This window comes from Mobula birostris, chromosome 4 (genome assembly GCF_030028105.1).
Source record: "Mobula birostris isolate sMobBir1 chromosome 4, sMobBir1.hap1, whole genome shotgun sequence".
Classification (NCBI taxonomy): domain Eukaryota; kingdom Metazoa; phylum Chordata; class Chondrichthyes; order Myliobatiformes; family Myliobatidae; genus Mobula; species Mobula birostris.
Window position 1 is genome coordinate 160,072,619 of NC_092373.1, and position 26,557 is coordinate 160,099,175.

Genomic DNA, 26,557 nt, shown 5'->3' on the forward strand with positions numbered 1-26,557 from the left:
ACCTCTGCTTGTAAAACAAAATCCTTATTCTTAGCTCTATCACTCTGGTTCCCAACCTACTGGCGTGTGACACAGGCAGCAATCCAGAGATCGTTACCCTAGAGGCCCTGCTTTTCAGCTTTCTACCCAGCTCTTCTAAATTCTCTCTTTAGAACCTCCTCTCTTTTCTGACCCATGCCATTGGTACCAGTATTCACCAAGACATCCGGCTGCTCACCTTCCCCCTTTTGAATTTCGTGGACATGATCCAAGACGTCCCTGACCCTGGCACCTGGGAGGCAACAAACTATCTTGATCTCTCTATTGAGTCCATAAACTCCCCTATCGATCCCTCTAACCATGGAATCTCCTATTACCACTGTATTCCTCCTCTTCCAAGCCATTGTGCCAGAGACCCTGTCGTTGTGGCTCCCTTTGGTAGGTTATACATGATGTACAATAACAATACTATGCAGAAATCATGTTATCTCCAATTGTCTTTAGAAAATTAATACTAATAATTTTTGAATAGGTTTTAGAAAATGCTTTATTTATAGTCTCTGTTAAACTTATAACAGTAAAATAATGAATACAGTAAATAAGCAACATTGTTCATCCTCTTTCCTTTAAAAAAGCCCATAATCATGGTTACTAATTCATTAATCAATGATAATCTCTGCTTACAATTACCATGGCGCATGAGAACTTTTATTAAGATTATCGCCAATTTGTGCACATGCTTTCAAAAAGGTTCACCACCCCTACTATAGAATTTCATCTCCTTGCTGTCTCAACTATTGTTCCACAAAAGAAACAACGGTCAAATGCATTAATGCTAATTGCAACAGTATGTTTATATCATCTTGTGCTAAGTTCTGCAGCTGGATCTTCAACTTCCTCACAGACAGGACCCAGGCTGTAAAAATAGGGGACAAGCTCTCCTCTACAATCACTCTGAGCACCGGTGCCCCACAAGGCTGTGTACTCAGCCCCCTGCTGTACTCACTGTACACCCATGATCGTGTAGCGAAGTTTCCATCAAACTCAATATATAAGTTTGCTGATGACACAACAATTGTAGGCCGTATCTCGGGTAATGATGAGTTTGAGTACAGAGGGGATATTAAGAACCTGGTGGCATGGTGCGAAGAAAATAACCTATCCCTCAATGTCAGCAAGACAAAGGCATTGGTTGTTGACTTCAGGAGTAGTGGACCACACGACCCCATTTACATCGGTGGTGCGCAAGTGGAACAGGTCAAAAGCTTTAAGTTCCACGGGGTCAATATCACAAATGACCTGACTTGGACCAACCAAGCAGAGTCCACTGCCAAGGAGGCCCACCAGTGCCTTTACTTCCTGAAAAAACTAAAGAAATTTGGCCCGTCCCCAAAAACCCTCACTAATTTTTATAGAAGCACCGTAGAAGGCATTCTTCTAGGGTGCATCACAACCTGGTATGGAAGTTGTCCTGAACAAGACCGGAAGAAGCTGCAGAAGATCGTGAACACAGCCCAGCACATCACACAAACCAATCTTCCGTCCTTGGACTCACTTTATATCGCACGCTGTCGGAGCAGTGCTGCCAGGATAATCAAGGACACGACCCACCCAGCCAACACACTTTTCGTCCCTCTTCCCTCTGGAAGAAGGCTCAGGAGCTTGAAGACTTGCATGGCCAGATTTGGGAACAGCTTCTTTCCAACTGTGATAAGACTACTGAACGGATCCTGACCCGGATCTGGGCCGTACCCTCCAAATATCCGGACCTGTCTCGGTTTTTTTTGCACTACCTTACTTTCCATTTTCTATTTATGATATATAATTTAAATGTTCAATATTTACTATCGATTTGTACTCCAGGGAGCGGGAAGCACAGAATCAAATATCGCTGTGATGATTTACATTCTAGTATCAATTGTTTGGCGACAATAAAGTATAAAGTTTCTTTTACCCAGAAATAGTTTGCATCTTGTTATGTGAAAAGGAAGGCAACAACATCTCAATTATTACTCATTCTCTTAAGTTCTTATCACTTAGGGAGGGGTTGCAGGTTAGACTGGTTTAAGCAACAAGGGAACACTTTACTACACCTAAGAATAATTCTAGATAATTAATAGAGCTACTACATAATGTTCAAGCTAACATTTATAACAGGTGAATTATCATCTGTGTCAATGAGTAGTCCAAGACTAACTTAATAAATATAATTAAAAATTAATTTAGAAACATATTTGTCACCAATAAAACACTCACCCAGAGGTATATTAAATCATCAAAATTTAAAGATTAAAGTCTGTCACGAGCCTTGTGGTCAATCAGGCTGGTGCTTATGCCGGTTTCCTTGGCATGAAGCGACTGAGAGTACGAGAATTCTCCCCAGATAGGACGCCAGTCTATCGCGAGGTTAACCATCAGCATTTTTGCCGGTACCCATTCTCAGCTGGACAGACTGGAGCATTGTGTGGTTAAGTGCCTTGCTCAAGGACACACACGCTGCCTTGGCTGAGGCTCGAACCCACGACCTTCAGAATGCTAGTCCAACACCTAACCACTTGGCCACAAACCACACCATCAAAATTTAAGTCATCATAAAATATGATGCATTACTCCAAAATTATTTAGAATTAGTTTAAGGTGATTTTTTTTTTTTTTTTTTTTAAAAAGGCAAGAACATTCCTTCAAATTAAGGTGAATCATAATAACATCTACATGTCTATAAACTAGAAGTATCACTGTCATTTAAAATGAATCACTTACCATATGCAACCGTTCAACTAGCTTCTGATCTCCAAAACAGTTATTTGTATCAAACCATGAATCAAAGTCCTAAAAAAAAGAAGAGAATTTTGCTCTTCCAAATCTAAAGTTTGGCCACATTTGCTGCTAGCTTTAATAACTGATATCCGATATCACAAAGCAAATTAAATTATCAAAGCAAAATTTTGCTTTCTAAATCCTCCATTCACGCCTTCCTAAAAATATGCTGTATGATGCTGCATATCTGAATGTGAAACTTTGTTTTGCAGCTTCTCATTAAAGTACTTTCAGCAATACATCTCATTAGAATAACATACAAATTCAAGGTGTGGCTGACATGCAAAACCACAGGTAGTGTTTACGTGGGATATTATTTTCATCTATATCTGGATAGTTAACAATACCTAAGTGAAAAGTTTAAGCAAGTTTTTAATAGGACACATCACCACAAGCATGTCTTGAATGTAATCTTCAATTGTCATACAAGAGGGCAGAATTGTTCAAATTGTATTAAGAATAAACATGAAGAGGGACAAGGTGGGTATACAGATTCAACATACTTATTAATTTAAGGCAGTTGTAATAAAGAGTATTAGAAACGCGCAACTATTTTGTGCAGTTAAAATTTGGATTGCCAAGTGAGTAATGAAGACAGTCACGGTATGGAGAAGAGAACCATAAAAGTATTTTCAAAAAGCTGTACTTAGTCCTGACGAAGGGTCTCGGCCTGAAACGTCGACTGCACCTCTTCCTACAGATGCTGCCTGGCCTGCTGCGTTCACCAGCAACTTTGATGTGTGGTACTTAGTAAGAGCTTGGGTACCGTGATTTGCTGAAATGCTTTTACAATGAACCAGCAAGGATTCAATGGAGCAAATGGCCTCCCTTCCAGGCTCTTATCTATGTGTAATTTCATGGAACAGTGCTGCGCTTGCAATCTTAACATACAAGCTTTACAATTAAGCACCATTGATATGGATGTGTATTAAACCTCAACCATAGAAAGCTTCACCTAATCTCAATGAAAGTTTTCCTTTAAGTACTTACAGCAGAAGAATTGAAGACATCAGGAAGAAGGAAGTTGAGCAATGCCCAGAGTTCGTGTAAGTTGTTCTGGAGTGGTGTACCAGTGAGTAATAATCGATTTGTGGTCTTGAATTCTCTAACTATTTCAGATAGCTGCAATAATATATCAAAAACATCAAGAAACAAACTGGCTTAAGACATTAAAAAAAAAATCACATTCAGTAATATAATAGTTAGATCCAGAGTGAATTCAAATAGTTACAACATGATTTGGCTATGTCATGGAAAATGAAACCAAGGTATTGGATGGGACAAATATTGGAAAGATAGTATTAGAAAGTCTAATTGATAAATCATGAATACTAGATGGGATATATCTTAGGCTGAACAAAAAAAGAAAATAGAACTGATTTCAAATTTAAAATCCAAGGACTCCTCCCACCCCCCACTGAATTCTAGAGCTGAGGAATGAATGTGTTTAAATGACCTCCAAAACTTGGGGTTAGTTTGTTGCAATTGGTACAAGTTAAAACACTTGCATTAGACTATCTCAGACCAAAGCACCAATCTACCTGCCATGAATGATAGAATGACTAAATATTTTTAACTATTAATGCTCTGATAGTGGATGGATAATGGAAGAATAAGATTGACATAGAAACAATTATTTTTTAATCATTCTATCAACGATAACTGCATCTTCACCAGCGCTTGGAATCAAGGCTACAGCTGAATTTCTCTCTCTACAGATGCTGCTCTATCTGCTGAGTTCCTCCAGGAGATAGATTGTTGCTCCAGATTCCAGCATGTCTTCTGTGTCCATCACAGAATGTTTCATTATCCTTCATTTTCTCCCTCAAATGTTCAATCTTGTAGTTTTTCATCCTGCATTATCACATTCTCCTTAGTACAGCTACATTAATTCACCCCACTTTTTAAAAAAAAGTACGGGCCCTGTTAAGCATTTCATTTTTTTTTTGTTATCCTTTACATTTCATGCTTCAGATGCAATTTAGCCCTTGTCTTTCCAATAAGTAGTACCTTGCTTGGAAAAAGAACTCATACTTGGAATACACAATGTGTTTCTCTCTGAGGGTACTTTTGCTACGTTATGGCAGCAGTGTGATCAACTGTCCAATGTAAAACAAGCTTGCATCAGTTTAATACACTTTTCACTAAATGTTTACCAAAAAATGTTACCATTATGTTTAGGTTACTATAACGGGTAGACATGATGGGAGAGAGTGGACGGAAAATAAACTTACCTTGGATTTTTCATTTTTGATTCTGTGGGCTTCATCTATGACGAGATACCTCCAATTAAATTTTTTGAAAACCGATTTCTCCCTGATCAACATTTCATATGATGTTACACAGACATCCCACTCTCCAGGCAGCAAGACATCTCGGATGAAAGCAGCCTGACAAAGCAAGTTGTTGTTTCTTTAATCAACCATTCAATTTTCTCTTACTTAACAGAGCTAAACCAAGAAAGAACTTAAAGTAATTAAATTTAACTGAATAAAAATTTAGAAAATTATTGTAAAATCAGTTCAACCCAATGATGCACTATGAACAAATCAAACACGACACTTTTTTTCTTATATAAACACACAAGTACTAGCAGATGTCACGATTGGCCAATAAAAAGGATGAAATTCTTTATCCTTATTTTCAAATTGGGGTAACTGCTTCTGCAGATCGGTTCAGCTAGCCTTGCATTGATCAAATCAGTATTTCTGGGTAATCTACCAACCAAGCTCTACAGACATTTGCTGGTTTATCCATTAGCACATAATACAAGTCTTACCCGCTGTTCCTTATCACCAATTAGACAAATGGCTCGAAGAGTTGGAATCCATCTCTTGAATTCAAGCATCCAGTTATGGAGTGTAGATTTAGGGACTAGAACCATGTGAGGTCCAGGAATGCTTCTGTAATGTTTCATGTATCCGAGAAGAGCAATAGTTTGTAATGTCTTCCCAAGACCCTGTTAAGTGAAGTACAATTAAATATCTCATTAGCCTTTGACTGGGAATAACATGACACATTTCCAAAGATATACAAGAAGCCAGGTTGGTAAATCAGATGTAGTTATTTTCATACAGTCTTTAGACTACAGCCTGTTCATTTAAACCATGGCTTAAACGGCTTTTAATATCATATCCGTGCCATGGCTCCTTATTGCTCAATACAAATACAAAGTTCTACCACAGCAAAATCTTGAATAAACCCATTTTCAACTACTTTTTGGAGGGAGTTCCAAACATCAATTATCCACATGCTTTCAGACACTAAAATTAAATACAGAATTTTAAGACAATTTCTTCCAAACATCCATAGATAAGTGAAATAGTTTCCTCAGATTTTTAAGGGACATTCAGTGCAGAAATAATATTTTATTTGAAAGGCAATTCAATAAGAAATACAATAATTGCACCTCAACTAGTCTAAGGTACAGCTCATGCAGTTTTGGCAATATTTCCCAAATGTTAATTAAAGACTTTAGAACTGGAAGGATCAAGTCTGTTTGTCTTTAAATTCACTACTGAATTAAAAAATAGGCAGTTAATCCTGTTGCAAGCTTATTCCACTTTATAAAGCCAGTTTGGTAAGACCCAACAGCTTGCAAAGTTATTTAAAAATCACTTCATCATTGCTGCAGGTATGGAGAAACATGTCAGCCATTTTGCGTAAAGACTAAAAATTTCCTTTCCTTAATTGGACATTAGTAACCCGGATGTATTTATTTTCATATTAACAGCTTGGTTGTCTCAGTCACTTATTTCATATTTATGTGAACAAACTAAAACTGCCTCATTATCACAGGACTTGAAATCCTATCTGAATGATCTGCATAATAGGCCTCAGAGTTTTCAGTCCAATGATGTAAGCAACACTTAACACTACCCCATATCTTAAATTCGATAAGCTTTTCACCTTTAATATCCATAATCAACATTTCTAGCACCCACAATTAACATAGATTCATACCATTTCATCTGCTAGGATACCATTTATGCCATTTTCATATAAAGAAATGAGCCAGTTCAGTCCACGGATCTGGTAATCCCGCAGCTTCCCCCCTTTTATATCTGTAGAAGAGATTCCTAACAGTTAGCTACACCAGCCATTAAAATAATGCTCCAAATACAGTTTAGATGGATACGAAAGCATTCTCATGACCAAGAATCATTTAGCCAAGACAGCAAAATGCAAAAAGTTTCAGTATTATCTCTTGATGCTAAGATTTCACTGTTTGAATAAAGAAAGCAGGCATTTAAACAAGGACTCCAAAGCTAAAGTGATGTTTTACAATGCCAGACTAACATTACTGCATTGCAATCCAAATTAAATGCTAAACACAAAGCCAAATAAATGGAGACAAATAGATGCAGAATATAAACTTCATCAGGACAAGTACGAAAGAGAAAAACTACAGTGGGGGGGGGGGGGGGGGAAGCAAGACTTCTTTGTTAGCCATAACATTATCATAGAAATGGCTATCAGAATTTCAATATCATCGGGAAAGGGCATTTAGCATGGGCAAGAGTATAAATGAACTGATCACAGGACCCTCAAGGGAATGTAATTAATTATTCCCTGTACACATACATTAATATTTCTAGATGTAGCCCCGTACTAAAACGATGAATCCATCCATTCGCTAAGAGCTATGGTTTCATGAAAAATATACTGGAGCAATTTAAACTTTGATATCTTCAAGAACAAGTCTGAGCAAAATGTGCCACTGAAGAGTAAAGAGCTGGTTTGTGAAGCATTACCTCGCAATGACAATAGGATAATCAGTGCTCAATGTTGACAATGACTATTGGAGTTCATGGTTCAAAATAAAATGTAAAGATGTCAAAGTGACAACATTTCTGGCATAAATCAGTGGCCTCAACATCATTTGTTGATGTCCACAAGTGATGTCCTTGACAGAACAACAATATGTGCAAAGGGAAGATAGAAGCTCTAAGCTAGAACAATTTGTGTGTCCTGACAGTTCAATTTGGCCTACTTTGAATAAAAACAAATTTTGCAAACCAAATAACAGAATAAAAATATAAATGTAAAAGCAACTGGAAGTAATGAAAACACAACTATGTTAACAAATGTATGGATCAATGAATAAAATGGCTTTACATACATGATGGGGATTCTTCAAACCTTGTGCAGACATTGGTTGTCTTGCTATTTTCTGACAGGAGTTCTTCATCTTCTTCCTGCTCCGTACGACGATGCCGATAACTAAGAATCAAAAGTGAATGGTTTTGTGCAATGAGTCACTAATATATTTTAATGTTTTTAGTGAGATGCTGATACAGCCAATTTCAAATCCTTCAAGTCTACAGTCATGAAAAAATAGCCTATATTACACATCACATCCAAGAGTGGAGACTGTTTAGTAAGTTTGGAGCACTATGCAAATGGAAACTACTTTAAGGGCAATTTGAAATCTAAACAATTTTTAAATTGCTGTTATACAAATACTTATGTTTTTCCAAAACCAACCAAGCCTAAAGGGTATAATGGTATAGTCAATGTAAATGAAAATAGCCAGAGATTAGCTTTATAATGATTCCCCTGCCAATACTCCGAAATACTTGACTAAATTAGAAATGAAATAATCAATACAGATCAGAAAGAAATTATATTTCCTCAGATATTTAAATGATTAAAAAACAAGGCACTGAACACCAGTGAATACTATACAACTCAAACTTTAAAAACTACCAGATTACACTGTTAATTAGATCTTAGTTTAGCTCCCCTAATTCACAAAAAGGTGTAATTTGTTGATGTATACTCAGAGGAAAAATCCTTTGAACAGTTCAGAAAATGTTTGCTACTCTCGTACCCCTTGTATGAAGGTGGATTTTTATTCTGAAATTGGCCGGATCAAAATTTTATCATGGCCTTCTGTTCTAGATTGCTCAATAACCCGAGCAAATAGTTTTTTCTCCTTTTCCTCACTATGTCAATTAAGAATTATAATATTGTGCAAAAGCTGTAGATATATATATGTGAAAGTGGACTACAGTGAGTTTGTAAATCTGGTGGGAGCAAATGATGCTGGGAATGGCAAGGGGGAAATTGCCTTGGAAAGGGTGGCAGAGGAGAGCCAGAGGCAGGAATGGCGTGGGTGCAGACGCCCCTTACCAGACACCAGGTAAGGTAATTTGATTCCAAACAACTGGTTTATTGATCATAACGGAATGTCTCTTTGCTGCTTCCCTCTCTCTCTCTTCCTCTTTTACTAACCACGATTCTACTATCCTTGCCCCCTTCCCACTCTCACTCCACAACAGAGATCCATATCAGAATCAGGTTTATCATCACTCACATGTCGTGAAATGTGTTTCTTTTTGCAGCAGTACAGTGCAATACATATATACCAACATACGTAGCTCTGCTATATCATAATAGCCGTGCTCCAAATAAACCCTACTTTATAGAAAACCAAGTTAATAGAAACGATTGTGTCAATAGTGGAAAAGTACATTGGGGCTAGAGTTTCAGATCACAATAATCAGAACTCTTCATGTAGGAGTTTCAAAAGTAAAGGTGCTTTTAATAAATGCAAGTTTATTTTGTTAATGTCAAGCTAAAATACTAAAGGCCCGATGGTAGACTTTCATATTTTTGGGCAAGAATCAATGGAAGTGACTTCTTGACAATTTTCAATGACCTTCAACTATGAAACTCACAACCTATGTTCTCAAAGGTCAATGGTGTCCCATTCCTGAGGGAAGGTTGCATGTAAACAGATTTTTATCTCCCAGGGTATTTTATTTCCCTTAAGACTGATTTTATTCTGCTTGTTAATTTGAAAGTAACTTTTAAATGGTACTCTAGTTCCCAATTATAACCTATTCAGAGTGCTTGATAAAAATCAATGTTCCCTAATCCATCAGTTGCATTATGAAACCACAATTTAAAGTTGAATTACACTAAACTCCACCCAAACTTCTAACTAGTTGTCGACCTATTGAGCATTCCATTTAAGTCCTATCTTCACATGACATTTCTCTATTCTTTCATCCCAGCCTGATATATTGTGAAGATGTGATGTACTAAAAAGTTGAAAAATGAAAGAGATACTTCTAATCAAGCCTCAATTCTTTATGACTTTCAAGTGTGAATAGTTTCCAAAGTAGGGCTACAGAGAATGTGCATCTTCAATGCAAGACAAAATCATTTCCTGTAATATATCTTACTCTCCAACCGACAGCAGTGTCTGCTTTTCATCTTTCTTTACGCGAGGGCGCCCTGGTTTCATCTTTAGAGGTGAAGTTGGTGTTTTTTGTGCAGCGGGCTGGATAAAATGGGCAAAAAGTTCGGTCTGTTGCAGTAGATAGTCAAATCTGTTTGCTCTGTCTGCTTTCTGCCAAACAAACAAAACAAGATATGTTAAGTAGAGCTATTAACGAGAACTGGTTAATCAAACTGAAATGGAAAACAAAATACTGGAAATACAGGACATGTGACATACTGTTCGTAACATTTTGGTTTGATGATCTTTAATCAAAAACTTATTTCCATGTTTTTGTATTATTTTAAATTTTCATCAGCTTCAGTATTTTACGCAAACAGACGTCATCAGATACAACCATTTTATACCGGGAACTGCATATTAGTTTTCAATAGCAGTGAAACTTACATGATGTTGGAACAAATAGCTTTACATTAAATCCTCGTATACATTTGTCTGCATCACAGCCTGCTATGGAAACACCAATGCCTTTGAATGGAAAATCCTACAAAGGATTATCAGAGATCCCCACCACCCACGTCATGCTCTCTTCTCGCTCCTGCCATCATGTAGAAGGTACAAAATTCAAGAACAGTACCACCCCACAACCATGAGGCTCTTGAATTGAAGGGGATAGCTACACTCACTTGACCCATCATTGAAATAGCAATGATCTCACTTTAAAGACTATACCTCATTATCTCATGATTCTCCTTAGTTATTGCTATTTATTTATATTTGCAGTTGCAAAGTTTGTCTTATACACTCTGATTGATCTTTTATTGATCCTTATAGCTACTATTCTACAGATTTGCTGAGTATGCCCACAGGAAAATGAATGTCAGGGTTGTATATGGTGACACGCATGTACTTTGACAATAAAATCTACCTTGAACTGGCACTGACTGTATATTTTGCAAATCAAAGCACCACACCACTTCTCAGTGGGAAATAAGAGATGTATTTTCACATTGTTATATCTACTTCAGCCTTCAATAAGTTCAAGATCATCTCAATAACCAATCCTTTTGAAATGACATATTTATGCACTAAATTTTTCTTGGTTAAAAAAAGTAGATTAAATTCAGTGAAACTTGGTAGGTCCATTCAACTTTATTGAACTTCTAACATCAACATAACTGACCCATAGGGCTTAGGATGCTTCTAAGGAGCTCCTGCATCCAACCATCTTCAGAGATATGTTTGACCTTCAACAACAATAGAATTGCTATGGTGAAATCTTCTACAAGATCAATCTATACTATTTTTATGCTTCAGCAACATTGCCCCATTCTCATAGAATGCAACTATTACTAACATATAGAATGCCCTCGATCATGATTTCACTTAAATCTGCTTATGCTACCACAAATTAAAATAATCTGTAAAATCACAATACTATAAAAAAAAATTGCTGAATATTGTGACTTACAAAACTACAAGATTTAATCAGGACAAAGCCCTGCAATAAAAATGTATCAACTTAATAAAAGCAAGAAAATTGCTCAACACTTGCAGAAGAAAGACGGTTGCAGCATTAGTCAACCCACTGGACTCCTCTACAACAGATTTTCAGGCTAGTGTTCCAGACCCAACCATTTTCAGCTTATTTAAAAAAGCCCTTCTTGAGAAAAAAAAATTCATACCAGTGGTAATGCTGTTAGGATTGTGCATGATAGCTACAGCAACCAGGGCTCAGTCCTGACCTCAGGTGCTATCAATCTGGAGAATGCATTTTCTCCTCGGACTGTCAGAGCTTCTTTCAGATGCTCTGGTTCCCTGCCATATTATAAATAAGTGCAGGATGATAAGTTAGTTAGCTCTTGTAAATTACCTGAAAGTAGTGTTAAGTGGTAGGTAGAATCTGGGATAAGTGAGAAGAATCTAATGAAAAGCAAGAAAAATAAGGATTGGTGTAAAACTGGGTGCTTGATAGACTGCAAAAAATTAGTAGGCTGAAAGGCCTGTTTTTGTAACTCTATGCTGAATAGATTATTAGATGTCTTAATTGGACCATTGTCTGAAAATGAAATAAAAGGACCAAACTTGAAAGAGCAAATTACAAGTCATCTTCACACTACCTCTTGTGATACTGGAAAATATACAATTCAAGCTAATAATTAAAATATACTATGCACTGGGACATTTAACTATCTGGCCCACATCAAGGATGGATCATTTGTAGTTATGGCAGCAAAAAGTCCCTGAGAAAGTCACTTTCACTTATACTGTGGCATGTAGGCCTATTTAGTATTAATTATGTTTACAGTTTCATACACCTGGGTAGCCACCGCAGGTGACCATATTTCCAAGTTCAGAAAACTTGTAAAGCTAACAATGATTGATGTAGACCCTTCCTTTACTGAGCATATTCGAAACATATTTACTATTCACACTACTTTGAAACATAACATTCCAAATCACATTTGTATAATTCAACTGGCCTCCCAATGTCAGATACTAACATCCATTCCAAAGCAAACTTTGAGAGGGGTCAGGGTAAGGGTATTTGAATACTACGAGCTATCAATGGAGAAAACACTGTAATTTAGCAGAAACTTTTAAATAAAAAAGTAGTCAAAAAAGCATCCTAAAACACGCCCACCAATATGTTTTGTACTTCTTTTCAATATAAAGGTGCAGGTGGGGGAAGGGTTTTTTATTGCTGGGAAAAATAAAGAGGGAATTATATCTGAATAACCTGAAAAAGTACAACAAACAGGAACACAAAGCACCATCACAGGAAAGCAACGTACGTCACCAGGGACCCCCACCATGCAAGTCATGCTCTCTTCTCATTGCTGCCATCAGGAAGGTGGTACAGCTGCCACAGGAACCCACACCACCAGGTTCAAGAACAGTTATTACCTCTCAATCATCTGGCTCTTGAACCAGTAGGGATAACTTCACTCGCCCCATCACAGAACTATTCCCACAACCTATGGACTCACTTGCAAGTATTCTTCATTTCATGCCCTTGATATTTATTGCCTATTTATTATTTTTTTAAAATTTTCTTTCATATTTACAGTCCATTGTCTTTTGCATATTGGTTGCGTGTCTACCCCATAGGGTCTTTCATTGATTGTTTTTTTAATGGATTTACTGAGTATGCCTGCGGGAAAATGAATCTCAGGCTTGCACATATACAGTGGCGTACAAAAGTTTGGGCACCCCTGGTCAAAATATCTGTCACTGTGAATAGCTAAGCGAGTATAAGATGACCTGATTTCCAAAAGGCATAAAGTTAAAGATGACACATTTCTTTAATATCTTAAGCAAGATTACTTTTTTATTTCAATCTTTTACAGTTTCGAAGCAGAAGTTTGGGCACCCTGCATGGTCACTTCCTAGTAACACCCCCTTTGGCAAGTATCACAGCTTGTAAATGCTTTCTGTAGCTAGCTAAGTCTTTCAATTCTTGTTTGGGGGATTTTCGCCCATTCTTCCTTGCAAAAGGCTTCTAGTTCTGTGAGATTCTTGGGCCGTCTTGTATGCACTGCTCTTTTGAGGTCTATACACAGATTGTCGATGATGTTTAGGTCAGGGGACTGTGAGGGCCAAGGCAAAACCTTCAGCTTGCGCCTCGAGGTAGCCCATTGTGGATTTTGAGGTGTGTTTAAGATCATTATCCTGTTGTAGAAGCCATCCTCTTTTCATCTTCAGCTTTTATACAGATGGTGTGATGTTTGCTTCCAGAATTTGCTGGTATGTAATTGAATTTGTTCTTCCTTCGACCAGTAAATGTTCCCCATGCCACTGGCTGCAACACAAGCCCAAAGCATGATCGATCCACCCCCGTGCTCAACAGTTGGAGAGATGTTCTTTTCATGAAATTCCGCAACCTTTTTTCTCCAAACATACCTTTGCTCATTGCTACCAAAAAGTTCTATTTTAACTTCATCAGTCCACAGGATTTGTTTCCAAAATGCAGCAGACTTGTTTAGATGTTCCTTTGCAAACTTCTGATGCTGAATTTTGAGGTGAGGATGCAGGAAAGGATTTTTCTGATGACTCTTCCATGAAGGTCATATTTGTGCAGGTGTCCTGATGGTCTTTTGCAGTCAAACAGGGGTTTTGATTTGCCTTTCTAGCAATCCTACGAGCAGTTCTCTCGGAAAGTTTTCTTGGCCTTCCAGACCTCAACTTGACTTCCACTGCTCCTGTTAACTGCCATTTCTTAATTACATTACGAACTGAGGAAACGACTACCTGAAAACGCTTTGTTATCTTCTTATAGCCTTCTCCTGCTTTGTGGGCATCATTTATTTTAATTTTCAGAGTGCTGGGCAGCTGCTTAGAGGAGCCCATGGCTGCCGATTGTTGGGACAAGGTTTGAGGAGTCAGGGTATTCATAAAGCTTTGCAATTTGCACCACCTGGCCTTTCTCAAGGATGATTGTGAACAAGCCATAGCCCTAACAGGCTATTTAAGGTCTGAGACCTTGGTAAAAGTTATCTGAGAGCTCAAATCCCTTTGGTGTCCAAAATTTTGCATGGTGCTCCTTTCCTTTTTTTCACTCCAAGATTGTACAAAACAAAAATAATACACTAATCTTGCTTAAAATGTTGAAAAGAATGTTTCATCTTTAACTTTATGACTTTTGGAGATCAGTTCATCTTCTACCCACTTGACTATTCACAGTAACAGAAATTTTGACCAGGGGTGCCCAAACTTTCGCATACCACTGTATGTACTTTAATAAATTTACTTTGAAGAAGCAAGTGATCCCCAAAGCTGCTCTTCCATTCACTAAGATCAAGGCTCATCCAATGACCTCAGCTTTATTTCCCCATCAGTCCCTCTAACTCTTGACTTCCCTATAAACTAAAAATGAGTTTACATTAGTCTAATATTTTAGTAACCCAACCTTTAATGATCTCTAGTATACAAAATATTGAGGTCTCATTATTTTCAGAGAATAAATTCCTTATCACCTCCATCTTCCAAGATCAACTCAATTTTTTGAAACACTTTCCCCTAGTTTTATATCCCTCCACACAAAAAAAATATTTGCCAAGTCTCCTCGGAATATTCTCCCAGTTTGATCATTTCTCATTTTCCTAAAACGAATGTCAGCCCAACCTTTGTTCATAACATCTTCATCCCATGAACTAACTTTCACTTTTTTTACGAACTGTCTCCAATGCAAGAATATCCATCCTTAAAACAGGCAGGCCAAAAGTATCTGCAATGCTCCAGGTGTATTTTCAGTAAATCCTTTCTATTAGAGATCAATCAATCCTGATGTAATCAAAGATGACACCTCTCAAATGCTAATGTTTGGAAATCAGCTTTCCTTACCTACATATGTTGTGATAATACAAGTTACAAGTCACTTAATTAAGCATTGCTGATAAATTGTTAATCTACTATGAATTAATAATCTGTCATTAACATAAATGCTGGAAATACTCAAAGGAAGGATTTTGAGAGGAAGAAAAAGTAAACACCAGATAATTGACATTTCATCTGAACAGCTCTACACTCCTCTTTACTATATTTACCATTTTTTCTTCATAGGCAGGATCCTCCTCTTTAACCTCTGGCTTTGGCATCTTGAATGTAAATGCTTCCTCAGTACTTTCCTTCTAGTAGAGAGAACATATTAGAAGCTTCTGAGGACAATTTAATTGCAATCTGTGTGCTAGAGACAAAGCCAGTGCCATTTTGAGTACTGTGCAATGCTGCATTTAAAACTGGCAAAGCAACTAAATTCTGAAGAAAGATAGTTTATAAAAATATTAATGTATTTGAAGCTTTGATGTAGTTTGTCAAACTTTGGATTTGTCAAAGTTTCTTGACCTAACCAAAATGATCTCATTGGAGTTTAACTCAGCTCTCTTCTTAACTGCTATATATCAAGTCAGTCCAAAAAGCTTCCATAGCAATGCACTGCAAATAAACAGGTTAATTATTTTCTAAGCAACACACACAAAATGCTGGAGGAACCCAGCAGGCCAGGCAGCATCTATGGAGATGAGTATATTCGCCATTTTGGGCCAAGATCCTTCAGCAAGTGGGTGGGATGGGAGGGAGAAACACTAGGTGATAAGCGAAACCGTAAGTAAAGAACTGGGAAGATGATTGGTGAAAGAGATACAGGGCTGGAGAAGAGGGAATATAATAGGAGGGGGCAGAAGGCCATGGAAGAAAGAAAAAGGGGGGTAGAAGCACCAGAGGGAGGTGATGGGTAGGCAGGAAGATAAGGTGAATGAGAGGAAATCTGCAGATACTGAAAATCCAAGCAAAGGTAAGGTGAAAGAGGAAGAAGGGGGATGGGGAATGGTGGGGGGGCGGGGCGGGCATAACCAGAAGTTCAAGAAATCCATGTCTTTGCCACCAGGCTGGAGACTATCCAGACGGAATACAAGGTGATGTTGTAGCAATGTTTAGGATCTCTGTTTAATCTTCACCAAAAATGAGCAAATTCTCTTGTTCTTAACCACTTTCGTTTATGTTATAAAACATTTTCTTCACAGCTCCTTCATTTTAAATGGCAACTTGAACTAGACACAGCATTGTGTAAATTCCACTATAATTAAATGTCCCACTAAGATGTGAGCCAGAGTGTTATGTTCGAGAAGTGAAAGAACATTTTCTTTTTAAAAAAGCTGAAAATCAGGGGATTGCAAAGCTAGACAATATTACATTTGGTAGAATAATGATAATCAGAGAATCAAAAACAGGAACCAGGGCACAGATTTTGGACATCAGCAAAGCCGGAAGGTTAGTGGGCATGTGCTGATGGTGAGAAATAGTGGGTTGTAGAAAAATCTTATACAAATGTTAACAAACCAACACCGAAGGTAGGTCAACAAGGGTGAATGATACATGGTCCAAGCTAACATATGAATAGCAGGGTTTTGGACACAATGAAGCTGGTGGTATAAGGAGCTAGCTAAGAGATTGCAATCAAAAAATAAGTAAAAAAGGTTTAAAGTAATGCATTATAATTTCAACAGGAGATTAAAGGCTGTTCAAGAAGAACAATGTTATAAAACTAGTTAAAGAACAAATGCATAATTGGAAGCTCACAGTGCCAAAGGGATGTTATCAATTTAGTACCAGTCCCAAAACACAGGCTCAGAAGGGTGGGATCATCCATCAGGGAACAATCTGATTGTTGGGATCAAAGGCACGCTTCCCAATATTTAAAGGGGGTTTCTGTTCATCCAGTTAGACAAGCAGTATAATGTTTATGAAGAAACCCTTTCTGTACTAGTAAGAACAGAAACTTAGCTGCAAGACTCAAAAATGCAACATGGGAAAATGCATACAAATAGGAAGATGTGAAGCAAGAACAGAGGATACAAAATTGCTTTATTGAAGAAAGAAAGTTGAGATAGATTTAAAGGAGGTAAATCAATGTCAAAAGCAGGATCTACTAACATCATCAGGGATCAGAAAAGAATGTTTGAGCTTATTAGGGATACAACCAAGAAAGTTGAAAGTGAACACAGAGTTACCATAGCAAACACGAGGAATTCTGCAGATGCTGGAAATTCAAGCAACACATATCAAAATTGCTGGTGAACGCAGTATCTCTAGGAAGAGGTACAGTCGACATTACGGGCCCAGAGTTACCATAACAGGTAAAAGCATTGAAAAAGAAGCAAGTTCCTATCTTGGACAAAGAGGAAGCTAAAGGGATGTTTAGCTTGGGGAATAGGAAAAGCAAAAGTAGCAGTACAAGAATTCCATGAGTTTTCACTTTGTGTCAGGAGGAATAAATGAAGGAGACAACACAGAACTATTAAAAAAAAATGGCTTGTACTGGATGAGAAGCAAGGCAGCGATTGGAGCTGCATTACAGGAACTTAGTTTCCATCCAATAGAAATAAACCCCAATACTTACATTGATTTTCTAAAATATTATAAGCTCATGATTTTGCTTATTATGTATTAATAAGCTGAGAAGATTGCTTTGCTATCTCAGTATGTCACCTTAACTCCATCCAAATACATACTTCACAACTTTTAGTGAAATTTGTTATCAACACATATTGACAGATTAGAAACAACCATCATCCTCAGTACTAGCCATAACCCTGCTCTCAGCTCCAAATCAGTGACACAAACCTTGACATTATCTGCTTCAGTCAGGATTCTATAACCATCAACATAAACAGACAGTTCCACAATAATGCAAAAACACATCACCTGCACAAAAGAACTGAGAAATGACACCAGTTTCAACTTTACCTTGCAAGTTAGTTTTGTTCCTTCATTGTAACAGACAAAATATAAATTCCACCCATAAAGATTATAGAGTGCAACAGGGAAAGGCTCTAAATAGATACAAGATTATTTCAATGGAGCTAAATTTAGGATAAATAGGTCAAATTCCAAACAAGAATCTAATAACATAATAAAGAATTTTATTAATAAAGAAAAATCAGGGGATTTTTCTGCAAAAAAGCAAGAAAAAGGGTGAGGCTTGAACAGCAAATATAGGGAGCCAGGAAAGAAGAACAGAGGCATGAGAGAGGTGGATTGGAGGAGGATACTGGCAGGGATGACGGCAGTGCAGAAATGGCTGAAGTTTATGAGAATACAGTCGGCCCTCCTTATCCGCGAGAGATTGGTTCTGGGACCCCTCGCGGATACCAAAAAACGCGGATGCTCAAGTCCCTTATTCAACCTGTCTTAATGTGGTGGACCTTAGGACCCAGCGGAACCCCAGACCTTATTTAACCTGTCTCAGTGCAGTGGGCATTAGGACACAGCGGCGGAGCTCTGAATCCACAGTGTTTCTGTTCACAAAAATAATCACGATCGCAATTTAAAATAAAGTAGAAATAATAGTAATCAGAAAGAGGTGAAACGCCATCGGTCATTGGAAAAGCACGAGGCTACAGTCGGTCAATGATCGGAACAATTTTAAAGGATAAAATGAGACAGGCCCTGCCCAATTAAAGCTACAATTATTACTAAGCAACACAGTGGTTTAATTCAGCAGGCCAAGCAGCATCTGTGGGAAGAGGTATAGTCGACGTTTCAGGCCGAGACCCTTCGTCAGGACTAACTGAAGGAAGAATGAGTAAGGGATTTGAAAGTTGGAGGGGGAGGGGGAGATCCAAAATGATAGGAGAAGACAGGAGGGGGAGGGATGGAGCCAAGAGCTGGACAGGTGATTGGCAAAAGGGGATACGAGAGGATCATGGGACAGGAGGTCCGGGAAGAAAGACAAGGGGGGGGGGGGAGAACCCCCAGAGGATGGGCAAGAGGTATATTCAGAGGGACAGAGGGAGAAAAAGGAGAGTGAGAAAAAAAAATTGTGCATAAAAATAAGTAACAGATGGGGTACGAGGGGGAGGTGGGGCCTGGCGGAAGTTAGAGAAGTTGATGTTCATGCCATCAGGTTGGAGGCTACCCAGACGGAATATACGGTGTTGTTCCTCCAACCTGAGTGTGGCTTCATCTTTACAGTAGAGGAGGCCGTGGATAGACATGTCAGAATGGGAATGGGATGTGGAATTAAAATGTGTGGCCACTGGGAGTCCGCCAGAGAAAGCAGGATCTCCCAGTGGCCACACATTTTAATTCCACATCCCATTCCCATTCTGACATGTTTCTCGGACGAGGGAGATGTCTTCATTTTTTAAAGAAAGGGGCTTCCCTTCCTCCACTATCAACTCTGCTCTTAAACGCATCTCCCCCATTTCACGTACATCTGCTCTCACTCCATCCTCCAGCCACCCCACTAGGAATAGGGTTCCCCTGGTCCTCACCTACCACCCCACCAGCCTCTGGGTCCAACATATTATTCTCCGTAACTTCCACCACCTCCAACGGGATCCCACCACTAAGCACATCTTTCCCTCCCCCCCCCTCTCTGCATTCCGCAGGGATCGCTCCCTACACAACTCCCTTGTCCATTCGTCCCCCCCCATCCCCCCCCACTGATCTCCCTCCTGGCACTTATCCGTGTAAGCGGAACAAGTGCTACACATGCCCTTACACTTCCTCCCTTACCACCATTCAGGGCCCCAAACAGTCCTTCCAGGTGAGGCAACACTTCACTTGTGAGTCGACTGTGGTGATATACTGTGTCCGGTGCTCCCGATGTGGCCTTTTATATATTGGCGAGACCCGACGCAGACTGGGAGACTGCTTTGCTGAACATCTACGCTCTGTCCCTCTGAATATACCTCTTGCCCATCCTCTGGGTCCCCCCCCCCTTGTCTTTCTTCCCGGACCTCCTGTTCCATGATCCTCTCGTATCCCCTTTTGCCTATCACCTGTCCAGCTCTTGGCTCCATCCCTCCCCCTCCTGTCTTCTCCTATCATTTTGGATCTCCCCCTCCCCCTCCAACTTTCAAATCCCTTACTCACTCTTCCTTCAGTTAGTCCTGACGAAGGGTCTCGGCCTGAAACGTCGACTATACCTCTTCCTACAGATGCTGCTTGGCCTGCTGCATTCACCAGCAACTTTGATGTGTGTTGCTTGAATTTCCAGCATCTGCAGAATTCCTGTTGTTTACAGTGGTTTAATTACTGAGTTTTGGGGCTTTGGGTTTTTGATCCTCCGTTATCAACCCGGCAGGGATGGATAGCGCGCTCGGGAGCGATCTGTTATTGGACTGAACTCGGGAACGCCCGGCGTTGAAACATACGTTTCTTAAGTATTTTATATGCATAGAAAGGTCATACATATACTATATACTAAGACAAACGTTTGGCTAACTGACGCTAAATGATACCAGATGTACCTGTTCCGACTTACTTAGTAAGAGAACACACGGTTTTTTTTCGATCTACGATAACCTACGCACATCCTCCCATATACTTTAAATCATCTCTAGATTACTTATAGTACCTAATACAATGTAAATGCTATGTAAAATAGTTGTTATACTGCATTGTTTAGGGAATAATGACAAGAAAAAAAAAGTCTGTACATGCTCGAACAGCAAGTGCTGGAAGAGCACTTCCGGATTTTCTCAATTCGCAGTTGGTTGACCTCGCGCATGCAGAACTCGCGGATAAGGAAGGCTGACTGTAGTTCACAAGACCAGGATAGATATGTCCCACAGAAGTAGTAGTTCTCAATGGTAGAGGTAGGCAACCGTGGTTGAGAAAGGAAGTTAAGGACTGCATAAAAACCAAGGAAAGGGCATATAAGGTAGCAAAAGTAAGTGGAAACCTGGATGAAAGGAAAGCTAAAAGGCAACTGAAAAAAGCTATAAGGGAAATATGAGGGCAAACTAGCCAATAATATAAAGGAGGATACCAAAAGTTTTTTTATTCCAGTTATACAAAAGACTAAAAGGGAGGTAAGAGTTGATATTGGACCACTGGACAATGATGCTGGTGGGGTAGTAATGGGGGACAAAGAAATGGCAGATGAACTTAATGGGTACTTTGCATCTGTCTTCACTCTGGAAAACACTAGCAGTGTGTCAGAGGTGCGTGAGTGCCAGGGAGCAGGAGTGAGTGCCATTGCTATTACAAAGGGAAAAGTGCTAGGCAAACTCAAAGGTCTTAAGGTGGGTAAGTCACCTGGGCCAGATGCACTACATCCCAAAGTGCTGAGAGAGGCTGTTAAAGGGATAACAGATGTATTGGTCATGATCTTTCAAGAATCAATTGATTCTGGGATGGCCCCAGAGGACTGGAAGATTGCAAATGTCATTCTTTAACAGAGGAAGGCAAAAGAAAGGAAATTATAGGCCATTTAACCTAACCTCAGTGGGTGGGAAAGTGCCGGAGTCCATTATTAAGGATGAGGTTTCGCGGTACTTGGAGACTAATGATAAGTTAAAACAGGTCAAAATTCAGCATGGTTTCTGCAAAGGATAATTCTGGGAATGAAGGAGTGTTTGGCAGCTCTGAGCATGTTCTCTCTGGAATTTAGAAGATTATGAGGGGGGTGGTGGTAGTGAGAGAGATCTCATTGAAACCTACCAAATGAAAGGACTAGATAGGATAGATGTGGAGAGAATGTTTCCTATCCAGAACTAAAGAGCACAGCCTCAAAAGGGCAACCTTTTAGAACAGAAGTAAGGAGGAATATTTTTTAGCCAGTGATGAATCTGTGGAATGCTCTGCCACAGACTGTGGTGAAGGCCAAGACCGTGGGTATATTTAAGACAGAAGTTGATAGTTTCCTGAGTGGTCAGGGCATCAAAGGATATGGCAAGAAGGCAGGTGTATGGGGTTGAGTGGGATCTGGGATCAGCCACGTTGGAATGGTGGAGCAGACTCAATGGGCTGAATGGTCTCATTCTGCTCCCATCTCTTATTATGGTCTAGAAACGGGCATAAGGCGGCCTTAGAGAGTAAGATTAGGAAAAACTCCTGAGGTTTCCTACACTAACATGAAGAACAGGAGGATGACTAGAGTTGTGGTATGACTGATTAGGGAGAATAAGGAAACAGAGGAGGTAGGGGAAGACCTAAATGAACACTTTGCTCCACTATTTGCTAGAATGTGAAGTCAGTGTCGAACAGGCACTGTACCGGACATGTCAATGTTAAGAAAGAGGCAATGTTGGAACGTTCAAAAAACATTAGGGTAGATAAGTCCCCAGGGTCAGACAGGATATACCGCAGCTTACTACAGGCAGTGAGGGAAGAGATTCCTGTGCTGGTGGCAACGATCTTTGTGCCTTCACTGGTCACAAATGTAGTACCAGAAGATAGGAAGATGATAAATGTAATTCCTTTATTCAAGAAAAATAACAGGGATAACCATGGGGATTATAGACCAATAAATCTTACATCTGTGGTGGGAAAACTACTGGAGAAGATTATCAGGGACAGATGTTATGAGCATATGGAAAAGCATAGTCTGATTAGCAATAGTCAATACGGGGCAGGTCATGCCTCGTGAGTCTGAGTGACTATTTAAAAGAAGTGGCAAAAAAAGTGATCAAGGTAGAACATGGACGTGATTATAGTAAAGGTCTTCAACAAGGAAGTGGAAAGGTGGGTTAGTAACACTCACAACATGCTGGAGGAACTCAGCAGGTCGGGCAGCATCCATGGAAACAATCAATCAATGTTTTGGGCCGGAACCCTTCGTCAGGACTGAAGAGGGAAGGGGCAGAGGCCCTATAAAGGTGGGGGGAGGGTGGGAAAGAGAGGGCTGGTAGGTGCCAGGTGAAAAACCAGTAAGGGGAAAGATAAAGGGGTGGGGGAGGGGAAGCAGGGAGATGATAGGCAGGAAAGGTGAAGAAGGAATAGGGGAAAACACAATGGGTAGTAGAAGGAGGCAGAACCATGAGGGAGGTGTTAGGCAGCTGGGGGAGGGGGCAGAGTGAAATAGGGATAGGGGAGGGGGAGGGAATTACTGGAAGTTGAAGAATTCTACATTCATACCAAGGGGCTGGAGACTACCCAGACGGTTTCTCACTTGGAACCTACCAGCCTTCTCCTTCCCACCCTCCCTCTTCAGTCCTGACGAAGGGTTCCGGCCCGAAACGTTGACTGATTGTTTCCACGGATGATGCCCGACCTGCTGAGTTCTTCCAGCGTGTTGTGAGTGTTGCTTTGACCCCAGCATCTGCAGAGTATTTTGTGTTAAGGTGGGTTAGTAAGTTTGAAGGTTAGTGGTGTTGATAGTGTAGAACATTTTTGTAGGCTACAACAGGACATCGACAAATGTAGTACTGGATTGAGACGTGGTAGTTCAAACAGAAAAAGTGTGAAGTGATAATGTAAGTCTAACTTATGGCAGAGTACAAAATTAAAGGCAGGATTCTTAAAGTGTGGTGGAACAAAGGAATCCTGGAGCCCAAGTCCATAAATCCCTCAAAGATGATGTGCAAGTTGATTTGTTGGTTAATGTGTATAATGTGTTGAGCTTCATTAGTTGGGGAGCTCTGACGTAATGTTGTACCTCTACAAAACTCTGCTTAGATCACAGCTGGAATAATGTGACCAGGATGTTGAAACTTTATGAGATGGCAGAGGAAATTTACCAGAATACTGTCTGGATTAGAGAACTTCTTATGAGAAAAAAGTTGATTGAGTTAGAGCTTTTCTCCTTGGAGCAATGGAGGATGAGTGCGAGACTTGGCAGAGGTGTACAAAATGATGAGGCATTGAGTGGACAGTTAACACCTTTTCACAGGGTGACAATGGCTAGTATGAGGGGCCATACCTATAAGGTGATTATACGAGAGTGGTAGTCAAAGGTAGTGTTTTTTTTATTGCACAGAGCGGTAGGGTGTTGGTAGAAGCAGATATATTAGGGACACATAAAAGACCCTTAGATAAGCACATGGTTGGAAGAAAAATAAAAGGCTTCTGGAGGGAGGGATTAAATTGATCTTGGAGTGGGTTAAAAGGTTGGCACAACATCACAGGCAGAAGGGTCTGCACTATGCTCTTCTATATGAAAGTGGGACATCAATTACTTCATCAGCTGTTGACTACTGGTCTTGCTATTCTTTGATACCAACCCAGTATATAAACATACACGGCCATTGCGAGAGCTGGTTTTCAGTCAATGACTAGACAGAACGATATTTTAACCATAAGTTGTTTTTTAGAAAGCACTGTCAGATGAACTACATCATTCTGGTGAAGATTGATACAGATAATATCTGAAAATGGAATATGCCTATTGGAGTCAGTATAGAACTGCCAGGTTGATCCAGAGAATGAAGGAAATGGTTAAACGAGATAATCGTTTAGACAAAACCAACATAGTCCTATTTATAAATAGTTATTCTGATTTAATGATAGCGACAAGGGCCTGGTAAAAGGGAATGTCATTTCCCTGATCTGGGAACAGAGAGCTACAGTCTAATAAGTGATTACATGTTCAAAGGGAATCAAATATTGAAAGGTGGGAAAATATTAACCACAGAAATCTAAAGAAATTTCGAAGTAAATGACCTCATGCAGGATATTTTATCCATACTCTGTGAATTTCATGCAAATTTCAACAGAGTTTAATTGTCTAATCACAGAATTCAGAAGTTAGAAATATGGAATAAGGGCAATTGAGGCATCATGATTGTACGGAAACAAACTGAAGAGGATAAAAGACGTGTGGGGAGTAACATGAAATGAAAGGGGAAGCATAGTACAGATGCTTCTGGGCTAAATGCTGCTGGGAACAGGCAATTTATCAGAACGAGACAATCAAGTTCGTTAAGCTGTCGGGATGGTGAACGACTCTGGTTCCTTTGTCTACGTTTTTACCCTAACTGCTCCCATTCACTCATTGACCGGGTAACACCCAGGTTTACACTAGTTTCTCTCCCCTCGCAAGAGACTTCCCGTTTAATTTTATTTCTCTCTCCACTTCACAATTCTGACGAAGAGATTTCGACCTCAAGAGTCAATTCTGCTTTACTTTCCACACAGATGCGGCACGATCTGCTGAACGTTTCAATCATTCGCTCATCTCATTTAGACATCCAGCATCTGCGCTTGTTTTCATTTTCAAACAAAGGAGGGAAAGCGCGGAGTGGAGCATGCGCCCGCGCTACCACCGCCATCCGGCCTTCCGCGCGGACCCGGTCGCTTCCCTGCTCCCCTCCTCCCGGCGAACGGGCTGAGGATGGCTAAAGAGACCGGGTGGTGGGCACTACTGTTCGACGACTGGGTTGGGGGTGATGGTAGTGGGAAGAAGCAGCAGAAGTTGTGTGGTTCCAGGGACCAGACTAGCGGGGGAAGCCAGTGAATGTCGCCGGGTCTCCCCTGCCTTGTGTGCCCGCCCCGTGTTCGGCTGCTCCTGGCGGGACAAAACCGGCGGCAAACAGCGCCGGGATCGGGATCGGACTGAAGGCTGAGCCGACCGCCCCGACAGGCGGGACATCCCCGTTCCTCCCGGAGACGTCGCTCCCGGCCCCACACCACACACCGGCGACTATCCCCACCCCAGTCGCTTACCTTGTCCTCGCCTTCCTCCGCGGGCGGTGAGCCCGCCGTATCTCCCTGGCCTTCAGTCGGGCATGAGCTCGACTTCTCCTCGACTACAGACATTTTGTTTTAAAATCCTCCTGTTTTCCACTCTCTCTCGCTGGTCGGGCAAATCGAAGGCTGTGGGCAGAATGATCAGGTCGACCGCCGCCGCTCGGTTACTCTTTCCCCCGGCTCTCCCTCGCCGGCTTCAACTGCTGCCCACCGCCGGCAGACTCTCGCGAGAACTCGCCCACTGCGCTCTCGCGAGTACTGGCTGTGATCTATGCTCAGTGACGTCGAAGCCTGGAGGAGGAGGAGGAGGAGGCATAGTATTGATGTGGATTGAGGGAGTAGGTGGCAATGGGTTGAGAGCGAAAATAAATCAGCTATGATCAAACCGCAAACAAATTCCATGAGCCGAAAGGGCTAGTTTTGATCCTGTCGAATGGTTTGAAAACCGGGAGAGGAGGTGCCAAGATGGCGGTGGCGTAATGTGGAAACAATTAGCTTCATTGTTTCCACCTAAACCGTTAAGATTGTTTCTCTTCAGTAGAAGTACCGCTTCGTGATATTTCCGCCTGATTTGGAGAAGAGGTGGAAAGGACTTACTGGGCTGGGGAGAATGAGGTGACACGGTGCGGGTTTGGGGAAGGGATCCGTTGGTGAAAC

The 26,557-nt window shown here is 40.3% G+C and overlaps 1 protein-coding gene across 2 annotated transcripts in view; it reads right to left on the reverse strand.

The window, feature by feature from the left end:
* Positions 1–26,128, reverse strand: part of LOC140196699 (SWI/SNF-related matrix-associated actin-dependent regulator of chromatin subfamily A member 5) — a 53,293-nt gene extending 27,165 nt beyond the window's left edge. The window contains exons 1-9 of one of the 2 annotated variants that reach the window (XM_072256337.1): positions 25,877–26,128; positions 15,532–15,612; positions 9,990–10,156; positions 7,919–8,019; positions 6,760–6,860; positions 5,576–5,755; positions 5,031–5,186; positions 3,787–3,918; positions 2,740–2,808 (exon numbers count right to left, since the gene is read on the reverse strand). In XM_072256337.1, the coding sequence (XP_072112438.1) occupies positions 2,740–2,808; positions 3,787–3,918; positions 5,031–5,186; positions 5,576–5,755; positions 6,760–6,860; positions 7,919–8,019; positions 9,990–10,156; positions 15,532–15,612; positions 25,877–25,969 (1,080 nt within the window). In that variant the 5' untranslated portion in view covers positions 25,970–26,128. Of the gene's footprint in view, positions 1–2,739; positions 2,809–3,786; positions 3,919–5,030; positions 5,187–5,575; positions 5,756–6,759; positions 6,861–7,918; positions 8,020–9,989; positions 10,157–15,531; positions 15,616–25,876 lie in introns of both variants that reach the window. The other variant, XM_072256336.1, reaches the window with a different exon arrangement.
* Positions 26,129–26,557: the final 429 nt, after the last annotated feature.